Raw genomic sequence first — 20,487 nt, forward strand, 5'->3', positions numbered from 1 at the left:
TGCTACCATAATCTAATTCTTCTGTTTCAACTTCCAAAAGGTCTTAAAGCTTCTCAGCCTAGTTTTGCAGTTACTACCCCTTCAATGGATCCAATGAGAGTGAACAATCCCATCAAAAAGCAAATAATGCTAAAAGTCCTGAGCAGAACCCACTTAACCGTCCATGCATCAATATTGCACTGACTCAAGTACATTTCCACTGGAAAATGTGATGCGTTATTCACATTTAAGGTCTTTATGTGATGCGGTATTATAGTTCTGACTTCTGAAGGTCCTTGAATATTGATAGACTGAATAACAACAGCAAACTTTGTGCTATCAATATACCAGTTACTTTATTGAGTTTGGATTTCTTGTCTTTGGATTTATATTCTGTCTTTGGATTTCTTTTCTTTGCCTCTATTTTGTTACCATATCATTAATTATTAATGCATTAAATTCCCCCATTAGTCGAGGCAAGACATTAGTGATTTTGTTCATGTTACCATCTCTGAGTTGAACTGGTATTATTGAAATTGGAGCAAAATTTGGAGGAATGGTCCTTGGAGTATTTGTAGTATTTGTAGTCTGGAGGTGGAACTTGTTCATGTTATCATTAATTATTATTGCTTGGTCACCTCATCAAAGCAACCTCCTTGTATCTGGAGGTGGAACTGCTGATAGGTGTATTCGTTTCTGGAACACTACAAATGGCCATCAATTGAACTGTGTTGACACTGAGAGCCAGGTTTTGTTTCTTATCTCTTTTTTTGTCCACTGAGACTTGCATAACAAGAATCCAAATTCAGACAAAGAAAGCATCTCAGCAATCTAATTTAATGCTGCATTATCTGCAGGTCTGCAACCTTGCTTGGAGTAAAAATGTAAATGAGCTAGTAAGTACTCATGGATACTCCCAAAATCAGATTATGGTGTGGAAATATCCTTCACTGGCAAAGGTAATTTGGACATTTCTAGATATTTTAGAGAAATTCCAACCAGAAGAAATTAAGTGTTACCTAACCAGAAAATAAATGTCTTAACCTTATGGACAAATTTTGATTAGGTTGCAACTCTAACTGGTCACAGCATGCGAGTGCTATACCTTGCAATGTCTCCTGATGGTCAGGTACTTATGGTCAACATAACATGCTTCCTTTTTATGTTATAAAAATAAATTACTCTTTTATTACATCATTTTTTAATTTTATGTGGAACACAATTGCAGACAATAGTAACTGGTGCTGGGGATGAGACACTGCGGTTTTGGAATGTTTTCCCATCAATGAAATCCTTCACCGAGGTTAATGAAATCTTTATTTTCTGTTCAAATAAAGATTAAACCCCTCAAGTTTAGCTTGTTTTATTACACATAACTCCCATCATTAATCAACTTAGGTAAACAGTGAAACTGTTAAATGGAGGATTAGATTTAATGGACAAACCTTAAACCCTTATAAACAACCCCTGTGAAGTTTAACCAATTTTCACGTTTAATGCATAAAGTTCCACTTTTATGTGAATAAAAGAAAACCCCAATATACTTTTATGTGAATGAGAAGAAATAGTTCTGAATAGTTTGAAAACATGTTTCTGTTGCTTTATTGTATCATGTTCCCTTTTTTCTCATAAACCTTCTTAATTGATGGAATAGGTTTCTGGTGAATACTCAATGATAAAAGCTGGCGGTGCGCTCAAAATGATTGATGAAGAAAAAGTTATGATGGAGTCACTATTGTGCCTCCGACGGGCTGGTGCTGACATCATCTATTGAACTTGTGAATATTCATTGAATTCACTATTATGAAGAATAATACAAGGCTGAAGTCTTTATATACAACATCAGCTTGAGTAAATACTGATAAAGTAAACAAACTAATCTACAACAGAATCTAACTAACTCTATCTATGAAGTTAACGGATTAACTGCATCTGCCACATCAGTTTCTATTCTTTGGTGATTAGTTGGGTCACGTGGAGAATGAGTTGGAAGTATATCTGCACTGCTGTATGGCTTTGATACGTGGGAGCTTGTATGTGGGTGTAATACCCCCCCGCAAGCTGGAGTGTGTATGTTAAGAAAACTCAGCTTGGAGAGGAAACCAGAGAACAGTGATGGGGCTAATGGTTTAATAAAAATGTCAGCAAGTTGCAATGAGCTAGAGATGGGAAGTAGATGGAGTAAACCAGAGTGAAGCTTTTCACGTGTCACATGACAATCAATGTCAATGTGCTTGGAACGCTCATGGAATGTAGGATTTTTGGCCAAGTAAATGGCAGATCGACTGTCACAGAACACGGAGGCAGGTCGAAGCCAAGGTATGTGAAGGTCGTTGAAGAGATATTGCAGCCACTGTAGCTCACATGTCAAGCTTGCAAGAGCCCGGTATCCCGCCTCAGAAGATGAAAGGGAAATGGTTGATTGCTTCTTTGAGCGCCAAGAGACAAGAGAGGTACCAATAAGGACACAATATCCAGTTATGGATTTGCGCGTATCAGGGCAGCATGCCCAGTCCGAGTCAGCAAATGCAGATATGGTGAGATCAGATTGAGAGGAGAAAAATAGACCAGTAGAAGGAACTCCTTTTAAGTACCGAAGAACTCGTTTTGCTGCTGCTAAGTGAACATCAAATGGACGAGAAACAAACTGGCTTAGTTGATGTACGGCAAAGCAGATGTCGGGTCGAGTGGTGGTAAGATAAAGCAAGCGACCAACAAGTCTTCGATAAGGTGAGGGATCAGCAAGAGGAACACCATTGTCATGAGAAAATTTCGTTGAGGACTCCATAGGAGTGGATGCTGGTTTAGCTGCCAGCATACCTTCATCAGAGAGTATATCTAACACATATTTTCGTTGATTGAGGAGGATTCCAGTTTTGGAGCGTGCAACTTCAAGGCCAAGAAAGAATCTGAGAAACCCAAGGTCTTTGATCTTAAACTTGCTGTCCAGAAAACCTTTAAGACGATTGATTTCATCCATGTCGTTGCCAGAAAGCACAATTTCATCGACATAGATGAGGAGTACTGTGAACGATGAACCAGTAGATAAGGTGAACATCGAGTGATCTGATTGAGCTTGAAGATAGCCAAGAGAGCATAAGGCAGAGGTAAGTTTGGAGTACCATTGACGGCTTGCCTGCTTTAAGCCATAAATGGACTTGAGGAGTTTGCAAACTTGGTTTGGCCGTGTAGAGGAGAGACCAGGGGGCATTTGCATGTATACCTCCTCATGAAGATCACCATGCAAGAAGGCGTTATTCACATCTAATTGCTCAAGGAACCATCCCTTGGCTGTTGCAATGGCTAACAGAGTGCGTACGGAAGTTAACTTTGCTACAGGCGAAAAGGTATCCAAGTAATCAACACCTTCTAACTGAGTGAAGCCTTTGGCCACTAGGCGCGCCTTATATCGTTCAATGGAGCCATCTGATTTATATTTGATGCGGTACACCCATTTGCAGCCAATGGGGTGTTTACCATGTGGAAGATCTACTATGGACCAAGTGTTATTTTGATTGAGGGCAACTAATTCTGCATCCATTGCCTTTTTCTAGTTCTCAGATTTGAGAGCTTGAGTATAAGTGTGAGGCTCAGAATGAACAGAAACATTAAGACAAAAGGATTTATAATGGGGTGAACAAGAATCATATGATAAGAAATTAGAGAAAGGGTAAGGAGTAGTGAGTGAGGAAGTACCTGTATGTGATTTGGTATGGTGAGCTGTGGAAAGGCCATAATGATAGTCAACAAGATAACGTGGTGGCCCCTTGTCACGTGTTGAACGTCGAAGAGCAGGAGAATGAGGATTGATGGTAGTGGTATATGGTGGGATAGTAATGCTGGTAGGTTGTGATGGTAATGCTGGTAATGGATTGAAGGGTAATGGTTCTGGAATCTGGGTAATTGGTAAAGGAATGTCAGTGTCATAAGTTGGTGGGATTGGTATTGGGAAGGGAGTGGTATGTGGTTGTAGTGTTTCGTGAAAGGGAAATTAGGTTTCATAAAATGTAACATTTCGGGACAAAAATAAGCTATGGGAAATAAGGTCATATAAAAGATAACCTTTAGTACCTTCTTTATAGCCAATGAACACTGCCTTTCGTGCTCTAGGGGAGAACTTTGTGCGATTGGAATGAAGTGTGGAGGCAAAGCAAAGACATCCAAACACTTTGAGATGGGTAAGAGTGGGAGCAATTCTATGTAACAGCTCAAAGGGTGATTTTTGGGCAAGGTTGGGAGAGGGAACTTTGTTGATCAAATGGACAGCATGGGTGACAGCATAGCTCCACAAATTGCTTGGTAGTTTGGCTTGAAAATAAAGTGCACGAGCTGTATTTAAGATGTGTTGATGCTTACGTTCAACAATCCCATTTTGTTGAGGACACTCTACACAACTGGTTTGATGCAAAATGCCCTTTTTATGGTAAAACTCACGCATGAGAAACTCCTGGCCATTGTCACTGCGTAAGTTCTTAAGCTTAGTATTGAAATGGTTTTCAGTAAAAGCAATGAAATTCTGTAGGTGCATGCGTGTTTCGGTTTTGTTTTTCATCAAGATAATCCAAGTGAATTTACTGAAGTCATCGACTAATGTGAGAAAATATCTATGGCCATGTATTGAAGCTATAGAGTATGGACCCCAGATGTCAGCGTGCAAAAGTTCAAACACTTTGCTACTTTTATTAATACTTGTACAGTAAGGTAGTCTCCTCTGTTTAGCTAGGTGACATATGTCACAAGGGTTTGGGTGAATACAGGGTATGAAAGGAAATTGCTGAGAAATATTGCGTAAAACATCTTCTGAGATGTGACCCAGTCGTTGATGCCACAAGGTGGAGTCATCTTTATTGACAGCATTGCACTTTATTCCATGAAGAGTACCAATGTGCTGGTTGTTATCAACCACGCTGTTGACTATCATATAGAGCCCATTCCTGAGCTCAGCAGTACCAATCATCAGTTGGGTACTTATCTGCTGAATAACACAACAATTTTCAAGGAATGTCATGGAACAGTTAAGGGAATTAGAAAGTTTGGATACTGAGATAAGGTTTACATGGAATTCAGGTGCATACAAAACATTAGTAAGAGTTAATGTGGGTGATAACACTACTGTGCCAGAATAGCAAGCAATGATTCGTGAGCCATTAGGTAAAATTATAGCAATTGGAGGAATCTTGTTTAGTAAAGAAAATTGAGATTTAATATGACCAATATGGTCAGTTGCACCTGTGTCAACTATCCATTGTGCACCTGAGGGCTGTGGTTGTGAAACTGTTTCTGCATTTGAAATGGTGACCGAGTTCACTGCTGCATGTGTTGTTTCATTGTTCTGACTCATGCTTGGATTCTGTAAAAGATCCATAATTTGCTGGTATTGACTGTGTGAAAGGTTGACTCCTGAATAAGAGCCATCATTTTCTGGAACTGCCGCATCAGTTTCTTGATTGAATGCTGCATTTGCTGTGTGTGGAACATTGATATTGGTTCTATAACCTGGTGGAAAATCGTGAACGTGGAAACAAGTATCAACAGTGTGATTTCCTTTGCCACAATGAGTGCACATGCGATTAGGTGCTGAGTTTCTTCCTCCGTAGTTAAATCCTCTTCCACGGTTATTAAAACCTCCTCGATTAGGTGTTGATCGACCACCATTGTTGAATCCTCCTCCACCATTGTTGAATCCTCCTCGATTGTTATTGAATCCTCCTCGATTGAATGGAGTAAAATTGCGATCTTTGTTGACATTCAAAATCTGAGTAATTGCAGAATCGTTTGTGTGACTTTCAGTCATGTATTGTCTTTCTTGCTGCACAATCATAGAAAAGACTTTGTTCACATTTGGTAAAGGATCTACCAGCATAATTTGTGATCGGACTGGAGCATATTGCTCGTTCAATCCTTTCAAGAACCTGATGGCATGATCACGTTCACGATAATCTCGCATCTTGATAATTGCTCCACAAATGCAAGGAATTGGACAACTACATGTTGGTAATGGGTTGAGATTCTCAAGCTCATCCCACATAGTTTTCAACTCAGTAAAGAATTCAGTCACACTCTTGGATCCTTGCTACAGTTTATACATTTCTTCTTGAAGATCCGATGTACGAAACAGATCGGATTGAGAAAAACGTTCTTGCAAATCTAACCATGCTTCACGAGCACGTTCACTCCATATTATGGATTTTGCTATCGATTCCGAGATGGAACGGTGTATCCAGGCCATAACCATGTTGTTACAACGCTGCCACACTGAAAAGATTGGATCTTCTGCGTTTGGAACTTCAATGCTTCCATAAACAAATCCAAGTTTATTCTTGGAAATTAACGCTACCTTCATACCTCGCGCCCAGGTATGGTAATTGGCTCCTGTCAGTGGAGGAGAAACTAGCACCAGTGAAGGACTTTCATTTGAATGCATAAAGAAAGGACTTGATGAATCTCTGGCTGGATTCGCCATTGTTGGCAAGGAAGAAGAAAGAAAATTTTCAAGAAAGAGAGAAAATGTAAAGAACTAAAGGGCGAAATACCAGAGCTCTGTTTAGAGCTCTGATACCATATAAAGAACCTTGAGATACACCACCCCAAAAGCTAGCTCAAGGGGTGGGAGTGCTCAAGGCCTTATAAAGGCCATATTAGTTTCCCATCTAATCGATGTGGGACTTTTTATCTCAACACGCCCCCTCACGCAAGAGCCCTTTGGGCTAGAAGCGTGGAATTGCACAGGCCCATTTTTGGTTTACCTTTTTGTGCTTTTTTTTTTATTTTAATTCCACTTTTTAAAGTGGGGGACGGTGAGGCTCTGATACCATGTTGAACTTGTGAATATTCATTGAATTCACTATTATGAAGAATAATACAAGGCTGAAGTCTTTATATACAACATCAGCTTGAGTAAATACTGATAAAGTAAACAAACTAATCTACAACAGAATCTAACTAACTCTATCTATGAAGTTAACGGATTAACTGCATCTGCCACATCAGTTTCTATTCTTTGGTGATTAGTTGGGTCACGTGGAGAATGAGTTGGAAGTATATCTGCACTGCTGTATGGCTTTGATACGTGAGAGCTTGTATGTGGGTGTAATATCATCCTTACATATTTTGCTTTGCAAGCTGCCAGAAGTTTGTGTGGAGAGAAGAGATGAGATTCTTCAAATATGTAGCGTATTATTCACTGTATAATGCCCAAAAGCTCAGAGCATTTTGCCAGTACGCAGGGCTTAAAAATTATGCTGTTTTCTAATCCATTTCTTTAAACGTGTCAGTTGTCAAGGCATTGTTGTATAATAGAGAGAATGTGCTCAGCTGCAGAATATTTCGTACTGTAATATATTTGGTGGTGAAATGAAGTGTATCTTTGAAAGTAAATGCTTCTGTTCCATTTGTCTTCTGTTTTTAGTACAGAATGCAATTTATGTTGTAAAACATGTAATGGATGATATGATTGGCCCATTGTTTTCATGTGTTTGACATGCGACAGTGACTTGATTTTGTAATAGCAGGGGGTAAATAAAGATCAAATTTGATTATGATCGAGTAGCTATTGTAGGATGTAAAGCTCATAAGTATAGCCAAATTTCATAACTATAACATGGTTTTTGGCACAGTGCAAAAAGTTGGAAAAAAGAAAAAAATTCTTCTTTAAAACCGATTCAGAAGTGGTTCTAGTTTGAAACCAGTTCATAAACGGTTCGGGTCGAACCGGTTTCGAATCGGTTTTAAACCTAACTGAACCAGTTTTATTTTTTATAAAACACCGGTTCAAAGAACCGAACCGGTTTAAACCGGTTCGGTTCTTCAAAAAAACTGATTTGGGTTGACCCATGCTCATCCCTAATTGTGAATAGTAGTGGTAAGTTCAGGTGCACCATCCTCTCACATCTATATCATTTGTCTCTCTGTATCTAGTGCTTTAAATTGCAAAGTACCATAATTTTAATGAACGTACACTTTTTTTTTTATTCGTAAAAGAAATATAAAGTGTGAAGGACAATGAATGTAAATGAAAATGCAATGTATCTAGTGTTCTTATACTATTTTTTACTGTAAGAGTTGGAAGTAAATGAAATGAAATTGAAGGTGAGGATGAAAGATCGATAAGAAGGGAGGTTTTTTTTTAATATAATGTACACCGTTAGCTACTGTTAGAAACGTAGTAAATTAAATATAAACTCGTGGTTAACAAAATGTTACCACGATCACGGAAGTCATGGGTAAGCGGAAAAATAGTCGTAGCTGAAATAATTCAACGCTCAATCTATCCATGGTTTTCCAAACAGTGGACAATTAGTTTGGCCACGGTTTTTTTCATCAATTGCCACGATTTTTGCCGTGGCCAAAGAGCATTTTTGTTGTAGTGATATGGGTCAAACCAAATGTGACTGGCTCTGAAATAATAGGGTAAACATTTCTCGTTCTTTGTAATTGTATATCTTTTCTTCTTAATATTCAATGAGGAACATGAGTGTCTGATTCATTTTTATTTGGTATTGCTGAGGACTGATTTCTTCTTTCTTGGAAGAGTGTCTTATGGGGTTTGTTACTTTTTAGGCTTATGGGATTATGGTCTGTGTATATGGAATTGGGCAAACTCATCCAATGTTTTTTTTTCATGGGGATTCTGTGGGTTGTTTAGGGGTTTATTATTTATTTAGGCTCTACCCATGGACACTGCTACTATCTGAAATTGTAGCATCAATTGGTTAATGCAGTGCAACAAGGGTTACTTATTAAGCATGGTGAAATGATAGTTTGGGGAGCGAGGTTCCTTAGCTGCAAAATGCATTTACATGTTTTATTTCCTTTGGAATAATGAGATCTTCAACTTAGTTCTTCTGTTTGGTATGGTGAGTTCGTGAATTCTATACTTGTGAATGAAGTTCTACTTGGGAGGGGGAGGAGGTCCTAGGCTGCAAAATGCATTTACATGTTTTGTTAAGCCCGAAGTACTGTAGCTGCAAAGAGATAGTCTCCTCTGTTCTGATTTCAGTCCATAAAACTGTATTATGTTACTTGTGACTAATATCATCATTTTGAAAAGTGAAACGTCAAAGTAACCCTAACAGTTACAACATTTAGCCATAACAAGTGTGCAACACTAATGAAAATATTTTCCTTTTTCAAAAGAAGATAGTACATATCCTCTATGACAATTATTTCAATAAGAGATCATTATTTCAATGAGAGATCGTATATATCCCTTTTCCCTTCCACAACATAAAAGTGCATGACTAAAAGAAATAAGACAATTTTATACATTTGATGAGGAAAAAGAATTTACGCTGTGTAAGAATATAATAACTTCAGAGATAAATTGTAAAACACGAGTTAGCAACATGTACTTGCCCCATTCCCTACTTAGGGCTCATTTGGATGAGTTTTTTTTTTTTTTCAAAATTGTTTTTTTTTCAAGAAAAAAAGCACTTCTCGTTTTTAGTTCGTTTGGATGTCTGCTTTTAAAAAAAGCAAAAGTCACAAAAAAAGCCAAAAACTTACTTTTTCCAAAAGCTAAAAATTTTAACTTCTAAGAAAAGCAAAAGTCAAAAGCCAAATATTTTTTTCAAAAACTAAATATTTTTATAAAAATATAAATAGCTATAATTTTTATAAAAAGTACTTATAAAATAAGGAAGAGATAAAAGTTATTTTTTTGATAAGCCCAAACAAACGAGCTCTTAAACCTTCAATAGCAAAAAAAAAAGAAAAAAAAGTAGAATTGGCCCATTTTTTATGAAAAATTATACCTATAGACCTAAACCGTAATTGTATCCAAACTACTTCATTCTTAGGATCCACTTCCTATTGCCTTCTCTAGATCTCTGGTTCCCACATAAAAGCTCAGTAATCCAATCCAAACAAATGGGACAATCCAACGTCTAAGGGTCACATTCGTTAAATATGGTCCTATTTGGGAGAACATTAAGCAAAAAAAAAAAACTTATACTTTGTTTTTTTTCCCTTCTTTATAAAGACTTTAAAAATCAAAATTGTTTTGCGTTTGGATAGATTATTCAAAAAATACTAAAGAAAAAATATCATCTGTATGTTAAAAAAAATGCATTTTTATGTATAAAACTATTAAAAAGAAACATACATGTTTGAATTTTGGATTGAGGGAATTGACTTTTGGAGGGATTATATTAACTTTTTTTTTTTCAGAAGTTGGGAATTTTGGCTTTTAAAAAATGAGGAGGTTATACTTACAACCTATTTCCGTTTACAACCTCTTACAACTCGTATCTTAACCGTTGATCTCCGTCAATCAACGGTTATAATTTATTGCGAATTAATAATTAATTAATAAATTTTATTTGCGAAAATCTTAACCGTTGATTGATGGAAATCAACGGTTAAGATATAGGTTGTAAGACGTTGTGAACGAAAATAGGTTGTAAGTATAACCTTCCCCTTCAAAAAATATCATTTTAATTTTTTTTTTCAAGAGTTGCATCCAAATATACACATAATTTATAATAAAAAATATCTTACAAAGAATAATCCATGTAAATAGGCTCTGAATTCCTTCATGAACTCTTAGAACTTCAGAAAAAAGGTTAGATAAGACTCTTAAACTTTGGCAAAGTCATCATGCTCCTATGACAGCAATATAAAGAGCTGTCAAAATAGGTCAGTCCGTCATATTATACCCTAGTCGCATTCAAATCGTGATAACCGAACCGAAAACTGAATAAACCGAAAAATCGAAAAAAAATCGCAAATTTTAATTGGATTGGATCGGTTTTCGGATTGATTAATGAAAACCGATCCAATCCAAACCGATCCAATATATTAAGTTCTCTCTATCTACTTGGGCCTTCCCCCAATCATAGTCCAAAAATTTCTAAATCCAAGACCCATTAACCCATAAACTAAATCCAAGAAAAAACCTAATCACATCTCATCAACAAAATTTCATCTATGTAGAGCTTTATATCTCATTAAAAAAAACAAACAAACTATATTATCGTTTACTTATGCTTTTGTATTTAAAAAAAATTACAAAGCCAATATATACAAAAGATGTTTTTTACACAATAATCATTAAACAAATTTTAAGATTTTCAAACAACCGAAAACCGATCCAATCCAAACCCAAAAAAATTGGACTGGATTGGATCAGATTTGGAAAAAAATCCAAACCGAATGGATGATTACATAATCAAATCGAAGGGATTGGATCAGATAATTTTTGCTTCCAAAACCGATCTAATTCAGGCCGCGAACACCCCTAGCACGAAGTAGGTGTTAACTCTCCCAAATGAGAGTTAATTTGGTATTTTTATGATGAATTTGCTGCATAAATTTCATATAAAGTGTCTTAATTGCATGATAATTGAGCTAAATATTGCATATTCATGATTAAGTGCTTTGAGATGACTAAGTATGGAAAATGAGACAATATACCTTGATATTGTGTAAGAAAAGATGACTTGTTGAGTGTTTGTCTTTGCAGGAAAAACTGACGTCAAAATGCTGTAGCAGAGAAGCTGACGAAGTAATGATATAACAATCGCTACAGCATAACAGTGAGGACAGGGGAACAACTGAAATTCAAATTTCAAAAGTTAGTTATTCTCCAACAAATGGATAAAGCACCAGCAAGCAAGGATCAAGGACGATCTTGAAGATTAATTCTTATCCCAAAAATTTCAAAGATCAAGGACAACAAACTCTTATTTAGTCAACAACAATATTACCACAAGAAGATCAAGAAGATCAAGATCTTATCCAATCAAGTGCCAACAGCACAAGAAAATCAAGAAGATTAAGATATTATCCAATCAAGTGCTAACACCCCAAGAAAATAGGGATAAGATAAGGCTGTAACAGCACAACTCATGGATTTTCACTCCTAACCCTAAAGCTCAAATAACCAACCATCTTTCCTATTTAAAGAGGAGTCCCCTACGGATTCAAAGGGGGGAAAGAGAGGTCAAAAGGTAGGGAAGAATGTAGTACCCCATACACAATGTTTTAGAGGGAGAAAGTGAGATTCTTAGAGGAGGAAGAGATGCTGGAGCAAGATCGTGACGAAGTTTTACTTCAACATTTGTTTTCATCTTCTTTTCTATTTTTCAATGAGTTCTTTCTTCCTCTTCTCTGTTTTATTTAATTCCATCATGAGCTAAATTGCTCTATAGGTTAGGTGATAACGTATCTATGCTGTAACATTGAGATGTATGCCTAAACTTTGTTTTATTGATGTTTAATTAGTTATTCAACGAGTTTGCTTAATCTTATTCATGTGTGCATGTCGAGAGATACATATGTGATATTGAGGAGGTTGGGGCCGAGAGGTTTCCGAATCCAGACCCTTGTTGAATTGTGTGGATTAATTAGGTTAAAGTTAACGTTATTAAGTTGTGGGTAGAGAGATCATTCACACCATATAGCCTTGAACTTGAACTTGAACAATTCAGTGATTAGTTTGGCCATAGAGATGTGAGAATTAGTTATTGGGTATATATGTTAGGTTGGCCAAAAGCCCCAGCATACCTTAGTGTTCGGTTACTAGTTAAACATTGATATAGCATCATTATAGCATCGTTTCAGTATTGCTGTATCAGGGAAATTGAACCTGACCTATATCTCATCCATCATCTTAATACCTATTATCTTAGTTTACTGTTTTCTTAGTTTAATTATTTTTTATATTACAAACCCAACCATAAAAAGTAATCATTTTCTAGTTTTTTTTACTTAAATAATCATTGCTTTATAAATCATCTCCGTGAGAATGATAGTTGGACTCACACATCCCTTTATTACTTGTGACACGTGCACTTGCGTATTTGTGTGATTAATTTAATTGATTGCAAATTGCACAATAAGTTTTTGGCGCCGTTACCGGGGATGATTTCTTTAAAGCTTTTTATTTAATCATGGTATACCGAAATGGATACAGATGGAGACTTTTTACAATGGACTTAATGATCAAACAAGGGGTGTAGTTGATGCATCAGCCGGAGGAGCTCTCTTAGCTAGGACATTCACAGAAGCATATGAAATCTTAGAGAGGATGGCATTTAGTAACTACCAGTGGCCAACGGAAAGAATGAATACACCAAAGAAGGCTGCTGGAGTGCAGGAACACAATGTTGTATCAGTGTTGGCAGAACACATTTCATCTTTGAATGATTCAATCAAGTCACTTAATATGTCTGCCGATGCTAGAACACATCAAGTTCATGCCATAACCAATGCTATATCATGTGTTTTCTGTAATGGTCCTCATGTTTATGATAACTGTCCAAAAAACTCTCAATCTGTTTGTTTTGTAGGAAGCTATAACATGAACAATTCATATTCAAACACCTACAATCAAGAATGGGGGAATAACTCAATTCTTTCATATTCACAAGGACAACAACAAGAACTCTCTGCTACAGCAACACATTCAAACAGAATTTCACACCCTTATGAATTTATGCAACAACAACAGCCTAGTCAACAAGTTGATACATCAAATACGCTGGAAATCATGCTGAAAGACTTTATGGCAAGAAGTGATGCCCTTATCCAAAACCAAACTGCATCTATCAAGAACTTGGAAACTCAGATGGGACAATTGGCAGAAGCAATCAAAATCAGATAATATGACACACTACCTAGTAGCACAAAGTATCTAAGGAGAAACGAAGAGGAGCACATCAAGGCCATTGAAATAAAGAATGGAGAAGAACATGTCAATGCTATAGCAATATCAAGTGGTGAAGCCGTAGATGAACCAAAAGTTATAAAGAACTACCATGAGCAGAAGCAAAAGGCATTAAATCATAATGAAGGAAATAAAGCTGCAAAAGGGGTAGAATTTTATGATCAGAAGCCTCATGAGGAGAACTACCCGACTCACGATTTGGAGTTGGTTGCGATTGTTTTTGCTTTCAAGATTTGGAGGCATTATCTGTTCGGTATGCAGTTTGCAGTGTTCAGTGACCACAAGAGCTTAAAGTATCAGTTTGATCAGAAGGAGCTGAACATGAGGTATAGACGATGGATAGAGTTTCTGAAGGACTACGACTTTGAGTTGAAGTACCATCCTGACAAGGCTAATGTGGTAGCCGATGCTCTGAGTTAGAAATCCGTGAGTCTATCAAGTTTGAAGATGGGTGACTTTGAAATCATAGAGAAGTTTCGAGATCTGAAAGTGACTTCCTTGTTTGGGGGTGCACTTCTCGAGATGGAGACTGTGAGAGTCGGGAACGAGCTTTTGGAGAAGATCCAAGAGGCGCAGGTGCAGAGAGAGTGCCTTGATTACGTGAAGAACCAAGACGGTGTGTCTTGGAATAAGGATGAACTTCTGTTGTTTTAAAAGCGGGTCGTGATTCCTCGAGGTCCGTTGACCGATGAGGTTATGGAAGAGGCCCATAAGGGCCAGTTTACTGTCCACCCTGGTGTGACAAAGATGTATCAAGACCTAAAGCTGAATTTCTGGTGGCCAGAAATGAAGAAGGACATAATTGTGTATGTGTCCAAGTGTTTGATTTGCCAGAAGGTGAAGATTGAACATCAGAAGCTGTCTGGTAAACTTCAACCTCTTGAGATTTCGGAATGAAAATGGGAAAGCATTTCCATGGACTTCGTTGTGGGTTTGCCGAAGACTCAGGTTGGCTGTGATTCTATATGGGTCATTATTGACAGACTGACGAAGTCTGCCCATTTTCTTCCAGTGAAGGTGAGCTTCTCTACTGAACAGTTGGCCAAACTTTATGTTCGCGAGATTGTGAGGCTTCACAGGGTGCCCGAGAGTATCATCAGTGATAGGGACCCGAAGTTCACATCTCGGTTCTGGGAGGCGCTTCAGGGAGCTTTTGGGACTCAGTTGAGACTGAGTACAGCCTATCACCCTCAGACTGATGGACAGACTGAGCGGACTATCTAGACCTTGGAGGACATATTGATGGCTTTCACGTTGGAGCAGGGCTCGGCATGGGATAGGTACCTCCCGTTGGTGGAATTTTCGTATAACAACAGTTTCCATGCTAGCCTGGGCATGGCACCCTACGAGGCGTCGTATGGTAGGAGGTGTTGTACTCCTACCTGCTGATCTGAGGCTGGGGATCGTGAGTTGTTTTGCTTGGACTTTGTCCAAGATACCACCCTGCAGATCCAGATGATCAGGGAAAAGCTGAAGCAGGCGCAGAATCGCCAGAAGAGTTACTACGATGTCAAGCATCGTCCACTGGAATTCAGTGAGGGTGAGCACGTTTTTGTGAGACTTTCACCTGTCACCGGTGTTGGACGGGCACTCGAAGTGAGGAAGTTGAGCCCGAGATTCTTAGGGCCCTACCAGATCCTTGGTAGAGTAGGACCTGTTGCCTATCGGCTTGCATTGCCTCCGAACCTAGCCAACATCCACGACGTGTTTCACGTGTCTCAACTTTGCAAGTATGTAGCGGATCCTTCGCACGTGGTGCAACCTGATGATGTGGAGGTTCGGGAGAACTTGAAAACTCTCGTCGGACCACTCAAGATTCTCGATCGTGGCGAGAAGCAGCTGAGGAGCAAGATCATTCTGATGGTCAAAGTGCAATGGACAGGAAGAACTCCTGAGGACTGTACCTGGGAGCGAGAGGACGAGCTTCTCCGGTAGTATCCCGATTTCCGAGACAGGTATATTCTGATTTTGAGGACAAAATCCTAAAAAGGTGGGGTGAATGTAAGAACCCACACTGTTAATTAAGGAAATTAATTAGTTAATTATAAGTTTAATGAGATAATTCCATAATTGACCCTAATGATTATTATGAGGCTTGTATAATTATGGTAAGTGTGTAATAATGTTGAAAGTCGCTTTTCTGACGAAAAGTGCAGATACCGGTTCTGCTACTCGGTATAAATACATACCGATGAAGTATCCCGGAAAATATTGAAAAGTGAGTATATATTACTATAATAATATATTGGACTGCGATTTCAAGTTTCAAGTTAAAATAATGAGAACTGGTGGCAGAACTGATACTGACTATGAAAAAGCGTGTACCGGAAAGGTGCAGCGAAAAATATAATAAAAATATGATAATTCTTATAAATTTGAGTAGGTTCAGAATCCTAAGTTTGGGATTAAAATTCTAAGCGTAGAAATTAATGTTAATGTTGTGTGTTAGTGACTTAAACCGCCTATATATAGTGCTTCACACTAAACCCTAGGCTGATACTCAGCCTCATACGTGAGTTTTGCTGAAGCTTGTGACTAGCCACCTTGCTACTCTCTTTCTTCTTCATTTTCTCACCAAAGACACCACCTTTGATCATGGTTTCTTCTCTTGATCAACATATCTTGGTGTGAGCTATCTTGTGTGAGTGAGAGGGCCTTGTTTCTCAGTTCTTGGAACTGCTTTGGTGGGTTCTAGTTGCTGTCTTGGTAGTGGTGTTGAGAGAGCCTCTGGTGATGACTCTTTGAGCTTCAAGGAGCCAGCTCTGAGTGCAAAGAACCAACCTTGAGGTGCCATTTTCGTGTGCTTGGTGAAGTTTGACTTTGGGAGCTTTGAGTGAGCTCCAAGAGCAGTCTTTGTTTCTATTTTGAGCTTTGGTAAGTGTCACCAACCTTGATCATGAGTTTTAATGGGTAAAAGTGGAGTCTTGCCATGTTTAATGAGTTAAACAAGTATGTAATCTGTATATGAACTTAAAAGAGGTTAAAAATACATGCTTTAACGTTGGAATTGGTTAAAAGATGAACCTTTGGTGTGATATCTTGCGAAATGCAGAAACTGCATTCTATCGCGAAATATCCGGATATTGATATCTGGATATGTGGTTCTGTGATATCCGGATATGGAGATCCGTGATATCCGGATATTGATATCCGGATATCCCCCCGACAGATATCCGGATATTCTGGGTTTTCGTGAACAGTGAAGGTACTGTTCTTACAGAACTAAGTTATGAGTTTGTGGACCCTATGTTGATGAAGTTGAACTTCTGTAATGATTAAGTTAATTCAGAATCAAGTGATTAAGGGTTTATGGCTTTGTGAGAAGCCTAAAGACATAAAACGTAAAAGAAGGCGTTGTCTTAATGTTGTATGCTTGTGGAGCATGATTTTGATATGTTAATTGGTCCATAACAGATTGTGATTCTGCTGTGTTTGAACTTTGAGCTTGGTTGGACTCTTGGCTTGGATTGTTAGCTTGCAAGGTAAGCTTTCGTATCCTCGGTTTAACCATTGTGTGGTTCCACCATACCCCATGGGGGAATGGTTTATATGCATGCTGTGTTACATGCTTTGATATTTGAAATGCTTTCGAGCTAATATGTGCAATGGCTTATGATATGTATGTGGTGTTCACCCAGTGGGATAGAATCCTAAGGGTAGGTACGACAGGGCGCGTACTGTGTGGGTAATAGATGTATTCCTACATTTCTCTGGCCAGTAGAATAGTGATGTATTGACACACATGACATGATTATCTGCTGCATTGCACTGATTTTTGAAAATGATATTGTTGAACTGCTTTTGGAACTTATATTGCACATGTAAGTGAGCTTGGGGTGGAAGATCCTTGAGGACCCCTTGTCTTACTGAGATTTCTTGTTTAGAGATCTCACCCCACGTTTGGGGACGCTTATTTCAGCTTCAGGTAATTTGGGGGCGGATGCCTCTGGCGGCAGAAGGTCGGAGCTTAGTTGATATATGTATGTTGTATGCTGACATGTCTGGGTTGGATACTGTTTATGTTTTCTGTCATTTATGATTATTGAGCTGAGACTTATGTTTGGCCTTGTTGCCTCATTTGGGCGAGCATGGGGTTTGTCCATGCCGCTTTGATGTTAGTACCTTTTAGCTTGAGTTGTATTAACCATCAGGGTTATTCGGGCTACGTGTTGTAGTTCCGTGACCAGAGACATATATATGTTATTTATATATTGAGGTATTTCAGTTAGCTGTCTTTTGCAATTTACATACAGGCAATGTTTTATTAATTGATTGAGTAAGCAAGTTGGTAATGAATAATGACGTCATAATTGAAAAGAAAAAGATATTCCGCATTTTTAATTAAGCGCAACTTAATACGATGATATGATAACATTATCAGATATATACGGGGTGTTACACAGTCCAAAGTTCAATTAGAAAGTTTTAAATTTTATGCATTTTAATTTCAGTATCTTAATTTCTTGCAATTTTTCATTCTCGTTTTTTAATTCTTAGGATTAGGATAAGTTAGTATTCATGTTTATTTTTTAATTTTATTCAAGATGTTTTGCAGGGAGAAAATGGTACTGATGCCCAAAAAAGAAGAACTCAAGCCACAACAAAGGCTTGAGTTTGGAGTCCTCCAAACACTCAAGCCACATCAAGGGCTTGAGTTTGGAGTCCCCCAAACCTCAATCACCTTCACCCGAGGCAACCAAACTGAGTTTGGAGTGGCAAGAATGGAGACACCAAGCACCCAAAGTGGAAAAATCAAGGCAAAGATGAAGAAATGGAAAAGGAGGTTGAGCAAAAAGATGAAAACATGGAAGATAACCCCTCGGACCAAGAAGAAGACAAAGACCATGATTAGAACTTCCCTTAGTTCTGATTTAAAAATGAAGAAAAACCCAGGTTGTCTTGTTCTTTTTCTTTTCTTTTCTTTCCTTCTTTTCCTTTTTAAAGTGAAACCTCTTGCATCATCTTGAAAATTAATGAAAAAGAAGAACATGTTTGCTAGCTAGTTAGATTTTCCATTCGGTAAATTTACTTTTCTGTTTTGTTTGAATATGGAAGTTAGGTTATATATTACAGCATGAAAATAATGAAAAAAGAGTTGGAAAAAGCCTCAATAAAGAGTAACAAGAAGTTGGAAAAGAAGGTTGCATCAATAAGGCAAAACAGATTGCATCCTTAGCTATGTTGTTATGATCCTTTTTGCTGTAGCAGGATGGCAGTAGTTACGTTGAGTGAGAGTGAGTGTTCTTTAACTTGAACTTGCAAAGCAATGGAGGTATGAATTGGAGGCTGTAATGATCAAAGCAGAAGGCAACTGGAGTGATTGAACATGCGAGCACAAAGGATGAACTTGAAAGCAAGAAAAGCCTAAAAAGTGGATTACAAAGGAGGACTTAGATCCAAGTTTGATGGATTTGAATCTTACCATATGAGTAAGTCTTGAAGGCTATAAGGGTGAAAGAAGCCGAGCTAAATCAAGTGCAAAAGCACAAGTGAAAAGAGAAAGCCCCTCACAAAAAGAAAAATCAAAGTCAAAAGACAAAAATAAAATAAATGCCAATGCACATGAGCGAAGCTCACAAAAAATAAAAGAGGGAGCCAAATTCAAAAGAAAAGCAAGTGAGGTGGACACTCGTTCCTTCAATTCTCTACACATAAGATTTGATTCAAGTTTGGCAAAGTATGGATACAGCAACTGAGTCTTATGATTCTTAGTTTGATGCTCTCAAGTGGATCAAGCAAACAAGAAAGTTCTTCACACACATACTCAATACTCCAGAAGCAAGAAGCCAATAGAAGTTAAGCTAAAAAAGGGTCCCAAAGTTGAAGTGTAAGCCAAAGTTGAGGAGCAACTCTCACGTGTACATTGCTGTTAGAATGCTACATCAGAACTGCTCATCTCAATAATAGTCATTGCTGCAATGATGCTACCAAATTTATGTAGGCCAATTAATCATTTTCTTCTTTATTACTCGAGGACGAGCAACTTTTTGAGTTTGGAGTGTGTTAACTCTCCCAAATGAGAGTTAATTTGGTATTTTTATGATGAATTTGCTGCATAAATTTCATATAAAGTGTCTTAATTGCATGATAATTGAGCTAAATATTGCATATTCATGATTAAGTGCTTTGAGATGACTAAGTATGGAAAATGAGACAATATTCCTTGATGTTGTGTAAGAAAAGATGACTTGTTGAGTGTTTGTCTTTGTAGGAAAAATTGACGTCAGAATGTTGTAGCAAAGAAGCTGACGAAGTAATGATATAGCAATCGCTACAGCATAACAGCGAGGACAGGGGAACAACTGAAATTCAAATTTCAAAAGTTAGTTATTCTCCAACAAATGGATAAAGCACCAGCAAGCAAGGATCAAGGACGATCTTGAAGATTAATTCTTATCCCAAAAATCCCAAAGATTAAGGACAACAAACTCTTATTTAGTCAACAACAATATTAGCACAAGAAAATCAAGAAGATCAAGATCTTATCCAATCAAGTGCCAACAGCACAAAAAAATCAAGAATATTAAGATCTTATCCAATCAAGTGCCAACAGCCCAAGAAAATAGGGATAAGATAAGGCTGCAGCAGCACAACTCATGGATTTTCACTCCTAACCCTAAAGCCCAATTAACCAACCACCTTTCCTATTTAAAGAGGAGTCCCCTACAGATTCAAAGGGTGATAAGAGAGGTCACAAAGGAAGGGAAGAATGTAGTACCCCATACACCACGTTTTAGAGAGAGAAAGTGAGATTCTTGGAGGAGGAAGAGATGCTGGAGCAGTGCTGGAGCAAGATCGTGACGAAGTTTTACTACAACATTTGTTTTCATCTTTTTTTCTGT

General features: G+C 37.8%; 1 protein-coding gene across 1 annotated transcript; it reads left to right on the forward strand.

Moving 5' to 3' along the window:
• The first annotated feature begins 535 nt into the window (after positions 1-535).
• Positions 536-1,753, forward strand: LOC133302404 (B-type cell cycle switch protein ccs52B-like). The gene is made up of 5 exons (XM_061502171.1): positions 536-727; positions 837-938; positions 1,046-1,108; positions 1,208-1,282; positions 1,634-1,753. Exons 1-5 carry the CDS (start codon positions 536-538, stop codon positions 1,751-1,753), a joined length of 552 nt encoding a protein of 183 aa, XP_061358155.1.
• Positions 1,754-20,487: the final 18,734 nt, after the last annotated feature.

The sequence above is a fragment of the Gastrolobium bilobum genome, unplaced genomic scaffold (assembly GCF_033153095.1).
Source record: "Gastrolobium bilobum isolate Gb01-03AN ecotype WA unplaced genomic scaffold, APGP_CSIRO_Gbil_v1 utg6656, whole genome shotgun sequence".
NCBI lineage: Eukaryota > Viridiplantae > Streptophyta > Magnoliopsida > Fabales > Fabaceae > Gastrolobium > Gastrolobium bilobum.